Source organism: Alligator sinensis, unplaced genomic scaffold (genome assembly GCF_000455745.1).
Source record: "Alligator sinensis unplaced genomic scaffold, ASM45574v1 scaffold27_1, whole genome shotgun sequence".
Classification (NCBI taxonomy): domain Eukaryota; kingdom Metazoa; phylum Chordata; order Crocodylia; family Alligatoridae; genus Alligator; species Alligator sinensis.
Window position 1 is genome coordinate 677,647 of NW_005842554.1, and position 10,747 is coordinate 688,393.

Here is a 10,747-nt window from a genome sequence, read left to right on the forward strand (position 1 = left end):
ACTCTTTCCAGCCTATGCAGGGGGTCGGACTCAATGATCTATTGAGGTCCCTTCCGACCCTAACATCTATGAATCTATGAATCTATGAACCTCTAGCACTTGAGCTAACAAGAGTGACTCTATTAGCTGGCAGCACTAATAAGCTATTATTCTAATAAGTGGAATAGCCACCAGAGGGTGACATGGAACATCTTTTATAGTAAGTCAGCTTACCACAAAACTGTCGCTAAAGCACCTTTAAAAAGGTAATATCAAAAAATGAAATTCTCAGGTATGTAATATTGTTTGATTAAATGCTGCCATTTTATGGATGTGATATAAAACCAAGGAGACAGACACATGAGGTTATTAAAGGTCTTGTGTTGTTCCTTGAAAGAGAGATTCTGTCTCAAAGGTATTTAGGTACATCTGTGCCTCTTCGGTATTAGTTTAACTAGGGAGAAGTGAGGGGTCACCAGCCAGGTTGTGGGAGGCATCCAGAGATAGCAGCAGCTCAGTACGCCCTGCTCTCCAGCATATCTGCCCGGGATGCTGAAATTGCTACAGTACCTCTGCTGTTTTGGTACCTAAATCCACTATTTTAGAGCCATCAATATTCTCAAAACTGCTACTTGGTTGCTGCCTAACCCTGATGACATCTAACTGACATAGTCACTCATGTTGCTCCTAGTGGGCTCTCACAAAGCTGTCTCTGTGCTGACAGCACCTGACTCCACAAGTTGGTTAGAGAACCCCCCCGCTCTGTGCTCCAGCCACTTGCCACACCACTCCCTGACACAGGCTGATATGCCACGGGCCTTGCACATCCCTACGGGCAGCTCTGCCTACATGTTAGGCATTGCAGTGCCCAGGGTGTCAGAGCTGAATCCAGAACCTGGACTGAGGTGCCGCCTATAGCAAATAGGGAGAATGAGGCGCCTCAGAAGGGCAATCCAAAGCCTTGTATGCTGCATGAGCAAGAGAAACAAGCTTGGCATATGTCAGAACTCCCTCCACTTCCTGCTGTTTAGGTGCCTGAATCAGGGCTGCAAGGGAAGCACCTCCATTCACATGGGACACTGAAACCAGAACCTACCACTGTGGTAAATACCTACAAGGATTCCTTGAAAGAGCCAAGCAGGGCCCACTCTTTTTAAAACACAGTTGGTGACAGTGCCTCCCTTTCAGATAAATAGCTTAGTGGTTAGTGAACTTGCCTAGGAAACAGAAGAACCCTGATTCAGTTCTTTCTTTAGTCTGAGATCATTCAAATCCAGATCTCCAACCTCCCATGAAAGTGTCCTACCCACCCAGCTATAGCAGAGTCCAAGAGGAGGACACTGTTCAAAATGCATCACTGTGCAGCAAAGAATGCAATATTCCATGGGCCAGAAAGAAGCAAGCAAGGACCTAACTGTAACCTACTAGTTACAGATCTTAGCTGGGGGAGGGGGGGTGTTGTTCCAGGTCTGTTTATCCATGTTATATTACAGTCACTGGATAAAAACAGGTATAGTCTGGAAAGAGGATCAGACCAAGGGTTAATACAATAATTCTTTGCAATATGACTTTCTTCCTTTCCTAAATTGTTCTGTGGTTTACCAGTTGCTGTCCTTCACCCTAGAGATGCATGACATGGATATAGTTTATATAGATATAGTGGATATATTGGAGCACCAGCTTCAGGTGCCCGCTTAGAAGGAGCACAGAAATGGCAGCACCACCACTGTCACAGCTGTCCCAGTCCTTGCTGCAACTGCTGTTGCCACTGTTCCCTCCTAGGGTGCAGCGCCTGGTAGGCCACTGGGAGTAGTTACACAGTAGTTATATTTGTAAAATGCTTTGGAATCCTGCTGGATGAAAGACACTAGGCATATATGATGTCATTAATGCAAATATTTTAGCATGTAGAAGCATCACAGGCAGTAGCTGTTGAAAAAAAGGATGGGGTCCACAGCTTCTCTTTAGTCGAAACATATCCAAGCCTCTCTTTTCCACATAAGGAGTCAAAATACAAAGGGATTTTCTTTAAAGGGGTGTTATATTTCTGTTCCCTTTGCTTCTTTAACAAATTCATGGCAATTTAAATTCTCCAGCTTCACTTTTCGGGTCTATTCTAGCTATGATTAAAGGATTTGATTAATATTTTAGCATCTATATTCAGCATATAAATAGAAACCAATGTTATGATCTCCTTCCCAAAGTTGGATGTTTACAATTTAAACTACCACGGATCTGATTAAAGGATGATAAAAAGAAAGAATTGATTAAGCTTGCCTGGCAGGGTATAAATAAGTGTGATGGAATGAAACTGAGCAAAGGACGGGTCCACTTAGATTAATTAGTTCATTAGGAAATAATTCAAGTTAATTGTGGGTATCAGCGGAGTCTTTCTAACACCCAGAAAGAACAGAACATTTCCTTTGTGTTCAACAGACTAAAAGTGTGAACACCTGGAAATGAGCAGCTGTTCCTTTAGGAGATGGGAGTTGTACTTGGTGAGGCCTGGGGTGGTAGGAAGTGGAGGAGGTGTGATGACAAGGCAAGAGACTTTTATCTACATAGACTCTTTAAGCACTCTGTCTTCCCCTATCCTCCTCTTCATCTCTCCAAGTGCAACACGAACACATAACATAGATCCCTCCTCTGTTTCCCCATGTATATCTCTCATGCCCTCATTACCCTGTCCCCATTCTGTGTCCCTGATCTTTTCTTTGTTTTTCTCTTCCTGCTCCACCCCATACTTGGCCTGCCTGCTGCCTCTCTGTCTCCCCAGTCTGAGACCAAGAAACACACTATTTTTGTATCCATCATAGTCCCTGGCCTTCAGCTTGATGCTCCCACTAAATTCCCTTTCCTGGACTCCTTCCATCACATTTTCATATGGTTCATTTCCACCTCCACACCAGCTGAGATTCTTGATATCCATGTTATAAATGATTCACATAGGTTAACAGCAACTTGCTAGAGGTGATGAAGAGGACTCTGACTCCTCCGGAAGTTAATGGAAATCTCCCATTGATGTCACTGGAAAAGGGATCAGGTGCACGGGCACAGCGTTAAATGTAGCAGGTGAAGTTCATGTCTGTCAGTCATCCATCCCTTGTCTCATCAGCAAGGTAACATCTGACACATCCTGGATGTTTAGTTTTGTTACATCCATGCTCTGTGATGGATGCATGATGGATGTCTAAAAGTTACTCTATAATTTCAATAAGAAAAAACAGGAAGTAGAATGGGCATGGGGGTAAGAATCCAGATGCAGGGTCAGAAATATAGGTGGTGAGGAATTTTTAGATTAGTTAAAACAAACTTTTCATAGGAATTTACATACATTCCTACAACAAAGGTTTCTTGAGTCCAAGATGGAATTTCCGGTCAGAATCAAAGGTTAAGAGTAAGAGACTTGTTCACTCATTCTAGATAGCCAGTAGCCCAGAGAAAACTCAGGTTCAAGTCCCTGCTCTGGCTTAGACTAGGGGCTTGCACTTTGGTCTCTACATCCCAGGTGAGTGCTTAGTTACTGGACTAATGGCTGTTCTGAGGTGGCAAGGGTCTTTCTCTGCAAAGAATCTTAGGGAGATCCTGATTTCATCCCAATGTGTAACAAAAAACTTTCAAAATTGCAAAAATGTTTGCATGCTGGGAAAGCCATTTTTATCCAGCTCTAGTCAGAAGACCTATATTCTATTCTTGGCTCTGCCATGGACTTGCTGCGTGAGCTTAGAGAAGTCATGTGCTATCGAGTTTTCTCTGTGGCAGCTTCTGTGTGCAATACTAACTTACTGCTTTGCGCACAGTGATTTTGAACAGATTAATGACTGGGAAATGTGTTGAGATCCTTAGGTGGAAGGTGGTATTGATGTACTAAATGATCTTTCAAAGATTTGGCTGTGACATGGAAAGTGCAATCATCTCTGCTGATGTATATGTGCATTTTAGGAGTGCCTAGGGCAATGATCAAGATGAGAGCCCCATTATTGTGTTCTCATTAGTCAAAAAAGTGTGTAGCTTAGGGAGCTTTACATCATTCAGTATTTAATTGAATGTTATAGGATATTCTGAAATGAAGCTGTTCAATTAAAAACTATGTAGATGGAGGGAAAAATATTCCCCCACCACATTAAGTGGTATGAGATGTCTGCTGTAAATACAACATACAAAAATCCTGTCCTATATTCCCAGCACAGCTTGCAAGCATATCTCACTATGACTTTTCTCTTGGCACAAAGGAGAGTTGTGTGGTAACTAAAACCTACAAGGGTTATGATGAAAAATAGTCATTTGGCTGCTTTGTGGGTGCCTTACATAGCTGGGATGTTTAGTAAATCTCCATCCTGATACCTCACCAAGGGCCAAATCCAGAACCTTCCAGGGTCAAAGAGAATACCTCCATCAACATTAAAGGAAGCTGGGTTGAATGCCATTGGGACCCCAACGCTCCAGAGACTATTACAGTATGTTGTTGCCATAGATGGTAGTTAAGCTGGGTTAATATGAAGTGTTACCAAATAGGTTGAAGATGAGGAATGACTTAGTAGACAGGTTATTAATCTGTGCTTTTGGAAATGCACGTTCAATTCTTTGTTTGATGACCTTGAGTAAGTCATGTAGTTTCAGATTCTTAAAGGTATTGAATTTTCACTGATTGTAGAAGAGGTTAGGTAACTTTAAAAACCCAGACCTTAATCTGTTATCTCAAGAGTAATGAAAATGACAATGCAGTTCCACCAGTGAAGCACTTAGTTCATTTGTTCAAATTTATCAAGTTTCCAGTTCCCCTGATAATATGTTTTTGCCTCATTCTCTACAGGTAAAGCTAAGACCAAGCAAGGACATTTTTAGCACTGCAAGCAAATATACATATAAGAGTCTGGAGGGGGTCTGATACTCAGTCATCAATGGCTAGAATCCCAGCCTCTGTAGCACTAGCCATATGCCTGACTTGCTTTTTCTCAGGTGTCTGTGGTCAGACACCAAGAAACTTCAAGGACAGTACCATACCATTTGAGGTTCTTGGCCAGGAGCAGGCCTACAGTCTTGTTCAGTCAAGATTATTACAGGATGCTACAGTCCCCTCCAACCAGTCAGATGACTTCCCTGAGAATGCCCAGCCACAGCCAGCACTGCCTCCTATGTGTGTAAAGCCTGCTGAAATCAGACACATCTTCAAGTACATCAATACCATTGTGTCCTGTACCATCTTTATGGTGGGCATCATTGGGAACTCTACACTGCTGAGGATCATTTACAAGAACAAATGCATGAGAAATGGACCTAATGTCCTCATTGCTAGCTTGGCCTTGGGGGACCTTCTCTACATCCTTATAGCTCTTCCAATCAATGTATACAAGGTAAGCATGATGAGGCAGTAATACCATGTACAATGATATTGACATTTGCGGAAAGTGGCAAGGGGGACTTTATCAAATGAAGGTGCTGAGATACTACAGCATGGTATAAATACCTAACCTGGTTTAGCAGGGGGCTATGATAATATATCTGAGTATTGATTGCAAATCAAGAAAAACAATGTTACCCAATGAAGAAGTCACCGAGCTGGGGCCCAGAAAACCAGAGTTCTATTTCCAGCTCTGCCACTAACCTTCTATGGACAGGTCATGCACAATATGCTTTCCTCAACTATTCTGGGAGTAAGCTCTTTTCTACAGACATTTTCATACTATGTGTTTCTATACAGCCTGATACAGTAAAGCCCTGGTAGGTAGGTAGTTACCAGGTAGCCAGCATGATCCTAGGTTTCATACGTAAGAGGGAGAATCAGGAAACCTGAGATAAATGCCCATGTTTCTGCCTGACATTATTTCTATACATATCACTTCTCCTCTCCATTGCTCAGTTTTCCCATCTTTAAAACAGAATGATGGCAATAATGCTTTCCTTTCCTTTTTTCACTTTGAGATCAGTGGCTTTAAAAAAAAAGGCTAAACTGTTATCCATGACAAACAAGGTGTGTTCTCAGATAAAGACTGTGCATGAGTTTGTGAGAGGCTGAGTGTTTGTGTGTGAACATTTAATTAACTTTCAGCCCTTCTAAATCACTGCTTAAAGCCTCCGAGGAAAAAAAAAATATTATGATCCCACAATGCACAGCTTAGCTTATTCCAGCTGAGCCAAATATTACTCTTGTTGATTTTAAAATGTCCATTAAGCTTACCCTTCACCCTAACTTGATACTTTTAGGGATTCTGAATTTGGCTGATAAAAATAGTAGTAGTCATGTAATATAGGACTTCTCTAAGGCTTTTGACTTGATACTGCACCACATTTTCATTAAGAGGTTAAAACCAGGAGTGCTCAAGCCCTGGCATACAGGCCAGATCTGGCCCCTGGTGCCATGTCACCCAGCCTGTGGGGCTCCCCAGGGGTTCAAAACTTTGGCAGTGGAGGAGCAATGTCACTGTTTCCTGACTGCCAAATTTCTGGGGGCAGCACAGGGCCTTATCCTATCACATGGGGCTGGGCAGTGAGCAACCCAGACTGATCATGGCATGCGGGCAGTATGGGGTCTGATCCTGTACAGGGAGCCAGGAGAGAGTAGTGCCAAGCCCCAGGGCCAGATCCCAGGACTTGGGGGCAGTGCAAGGCCCCAGGGCTAGATCCTGGTGGATGGGCTTGACACTGGCTCTAGGTCCTGATCCCAGAAGGCAGGGATGGCATGGGGCACCAGGGCAGGATCCTAGAGTGCAGAAGCCCAGGGCTCAATCCCAGCACAGGGGGTTGGTGCAGGGCACTATCTGGGTGCATGGGGGGGCTTCATCCTTGTGTGCAAGGCTCAATCTGATCCATGGACCTGCCTCACGTCACTCCTATGGCCTGTGGGGTCAAGAGTTTGAGCAGCCCTGGGTTAACATTATAGGAAATCAACAGGGTGCATGTTCAATGGATTAAAATCTCACAGAACTCAACAATGTAACTGTTAATGGGGATTCATTGTCCAGCATATATACATAATAGAGTGCTTTTAGGGACCCCTTCTTGGTCTTATGCTAGTCAACAGTCCAAACTAGTTAAAACTAGGGTGCAAATATATCATGAGGGAGAGTAACCATAGGCACAATTTTACTAAGGGTTGTGGTGGGTTCTCAGTCACTGGTGACTTTTCAGTCATGACTAGATATGTTTTTTTAAAGCTACATTTTAGTTCAAACTAATTAATGGTGGTTATAGGGCCTGTGTTACACAGGAGGCCAGACTGAATAGTTGCAATTATTGCTTTCATCTTTGTAGTCTGTGAATCCTCACACAAGCTTTCAGTCTTGTGAACTTCCTTCATACTAGGAGCTGAATTGAAATGCTGTTGAATTGGCAGCAAGCCCCATGTTAGTTGAGAGCAGAGAACAACCAGGTGAGGGAAACTGGTGAAGGAGCCCTTCTGAAAAGACGGGTGTGGAGTTTCACCTGTGGTCCAGCCAAGAGGCTGCCTGTACATGAACCCTGGGAGGGGCAATCTCATAAAGGCAGCAACAGCCCTGCAGAAGTTGGGGCTAGGTCATATGGAGTGATCAGAGTCCTGGTCCTCCACACCCACTAAACAGGCTGTACTAGGGGGACTGCAATCAAGGTTGGACAGTCACTGGAGAGGAGCAAGATTACAATCAACTCTGTGGCTGCATGTGTCTTGTCTCCCTCACACCACAGGTCACCCAGCATTGAGGCACTGCCCTGAGGAGGAAAACTGGGCAGTTGTATCCAATGGCAGCTCAGCAAAGATTTGTGTCTTAGAGCTTCCACAGTGTGCAGAGGACTGGGCAGCCTGATCTCTCAGTGCACCTGGCCTGACCTCTTCTGGACACAGTGCTTCAGGTGGGGTCTCACCAGCACCAAGTAGAAAGGAAGTATCACTTTCTTAGCCCTGCTCGTGATGCATTAGCTAATGCATCCCTGTATGCTATTAGCTCTGTTGACTCTAGTCAGAGCTCCCCGCACTCCCGGTTGGTAAGGATGGCAACTCTCCCTCACCTTGTGCTGACTGCAGCAACTCACATGCAGTAGCTGAGGAGGATCTGGTCCTTGATACAGTGCCACAAGGAGTTTCATATCAGTTCAGCTTCCAGAATTGTTGCCTCTAGTCTAAACTATGAGAGTGCCAGTTTGAGCCTCAGCAGGAGCAACCTGTGGGATGTGTGCCTTGTGGCTGCTTGTGGTGACACTATAGAAGTATCTATACAGCTCTGTCCATCGCTAATAAAATATTCCCCACCTAGTTAGGCTCACCAGAGCTGGCAGTGAGGCAGAGTAGACTGAGAATAGACCTCATTGGCCCCCTCCAGCACTGAGCTGCCTACTCTACTGCATTGTCAGTCTCTGGTGCATGCATATAGATGGAGCTTATTTTATAGGCAACGGTCCTGGTTTAGGTGGGAAGCTGTGTAGACAAGCCCTGTGAGATCAGAGGCAAACAGAGTCTGACCTGTAGTGTCCAGCCACAGTTTAGGGGACCCTGCCAACTTGCTAAACCAATCTAGTGCTTTGAATTGCACATCAGTTTATCTGCTGCAAATCACCAGGCCTCTAGCAGGGATATGCAGAGACTGAAACAGTACATTCTGTCCCTTAGAAAGCTCCATTTCCAGTGGGTTATTCCATAAGACTGTGCGCTCTGGACACCTGTGTTCAATTTTCAGCTGATGCCAAATGTCCAGTTGAGTTTAGTGAATTCTACCCTAGATCTTATTTGGCACCTTAGTCTCAGGACTGTAGGACAGGGGTTGTCACAGCTGGTAGATGCACGGGCAGAATTGTCTTGAGAGTGAAACACCAGAGCTGCTGCAGGTCAGGGCAGAGATGTTGTGTAGTGTTGTGTGGGAGCCCAGAAGTACAGTAGGATGAGATACTGCTAGGGAGGACGATGTTGCATGGGTAGAACTGTCTTGGGCTAGGGAAGCTTGATATAGCAGAGGTGTCCCAGGTCAGAATGAAGATATCTGGGTAAAACCACATGGATACTGTGTCCCTCTGGGGTTTGCAGGCTGAATTCAAGTATTTATCATCAAGTCTCAGTGGTCATTTATTAGTAGCAGTCATGACTGTATATCATTCTTGGAGTACCTGGCATTTCATTTCTGTAAAGCAGCCCAAATTCCCTGTCCCAAAGAGCCTGCAACATAGAATACACAGATACCACAATAAGTAAACATACTACCAGTGTGATGTATGAGAGGGGTAAGATAGCTGAGGAAGACTAGAGATGGATCTCAGGAGGGTGCATTTGTTTTGTCCATTAGTAATGTTGATCCAGAGCCCACTGAATTCGATGAGAGTCTTTCTGCTAATGTCAGTGGCCCTTTGATCAGGCCCCGCTAAGCAGGGGCTTGACAATGCAAAGCACCTGCATGACAGAGGGAAGGGTGGATGATGGGAGGCTTGAATGTGAGGTTGGTAGTTGGTAAGGAGGTGAGCAGTGGCATGGGTGGCAGAACAGGTAGCCAAGCTTCTAGGAAAGGGACTTCTGGAGGGATGAAGGAGAGTAAGTAACACAGGAAAACCCAGTGGCAAGAGAAAAGGGGAAATCAGAGTTATCACAATATGGGCTGAGGTTATCCCAGTAGGCTAAACCTAGGTGATTGCTATGCTTTCACCACCACAGATTTCAAACAACATTAATGGATATTCCCCTATTAAAAAGGATGAGAATGTGCACCTATGCCAAACGTAGCTGGATTAATGCATGGGGTGGCGAGGCCCAGGGCCAGGAGCCCCTGCCAATCAGAGGCCCCCTGCATGCCTGGGTTCCTGTGGGAAATGGAGGGTTTCTAGCCTGTAAGGGGCTGCTTGGGGCTGCTGGGAGTGAGACGCAGGGGGCGCTGTGTGCATGCTCATGGCCTGGAACGCAGCTGGGCAGCATGGAGAGCAGCTTCCTGCAGGTAAGTATATGGGGGAAGAGGTATGGGGGGCAGATCAAGGCTCCCACTGTCAGGGAGGGAGTGGGGCAGGGGCAGGAACTGGAGCTAGTGCTGGAGGTGCTGCCCAGCTAGGGTGGTACATGGGACCTAGGGCTGAGGCAGAGAGCAGGACAGAGCCATGGGTGACTTGTCCAGGGTGTGTGTGTGGGGGGGGGGTCAGCTCACTGCTGCTGTGTATACCCCCCATGGGAGGCATGGAGGAGTAGGGGAAGGGCACGTGCCCCCTTGGATTTGTGCGCAGGGTGGATGCAGGCTGCCTGCTGTGAGCTCGGGTCTCCTTGCCCTGCTGCCTTTGCCCCAGGGACTCCATGCTAGCCGTGCACCCCCTGCCTGCCAGGCAGCAGTGGGAGTGGCAAGTTGTGCTGTAGCCCCCAGGGCACAGGCAGCAGGGTGGAGAGCCCTGAGCCCACAGCAGGCAGCCCTCATCTGCCCTTGCTCCACTCCAGCTGTGGCGGGGGGGGGGGCGTGGTGAGGCAGGGAACAGGGAGGAGAGGCAGGGATGTGCCACCCTGGCTCCAGCCCAAGGGGCCCCTCCTCCCGCTGGAGCCCAGGGCCCCAATAAATCTTAATCCGCCATTGGTTCCAAAGCCCATGACAATCGATAGATCCAGCCTCCAGTAGTGCCTTCTTCAAGGCCACAGAGAAGGAGCATGCAGCAGAGCAATGAACTGAATCCATATCTTCTGAGTCTGCACTGGTCCAGTCCTGTAGGGAGCAGACCAGGAAAGCCAAGGCTGCAACTGAACTCCAACTAGCTTTGAGCATCAAGGACAATAAAAAGTCCTTTTTCAGATATGTGGGGAGCTGGAGGAGAAGCAGGGGCAACATTGGACCCCTGCTGA

At 46.1% G+C, this 10,747-nt stretch overlaps 1 protein-coding gene across 1 annotated transcript in view; it reads left to right on the forward strand.

The window, feature by feature from the left end:
- LOC102382089 (endothelin receptor type B-like) overlaps nt 1-10,747 on the forward strand; it is a 29,019-nt gene that overhangs the window by 4,384 nt on the left and 13,888 nt on the right. Inside the window, exon 2 of the mRNA XM_025213855.1 lies at nt 4,793-5,333. Within this exon, the coding sequence (XP_025069640.1) occupies nt 4,881-5,333 (453 nt within the window). The 5' untranslated portion in view covers nt 4,793-4,880. The remainder of the gene's footprint in view (nt 1-4,792; nt 5,334-10,747) is intronic.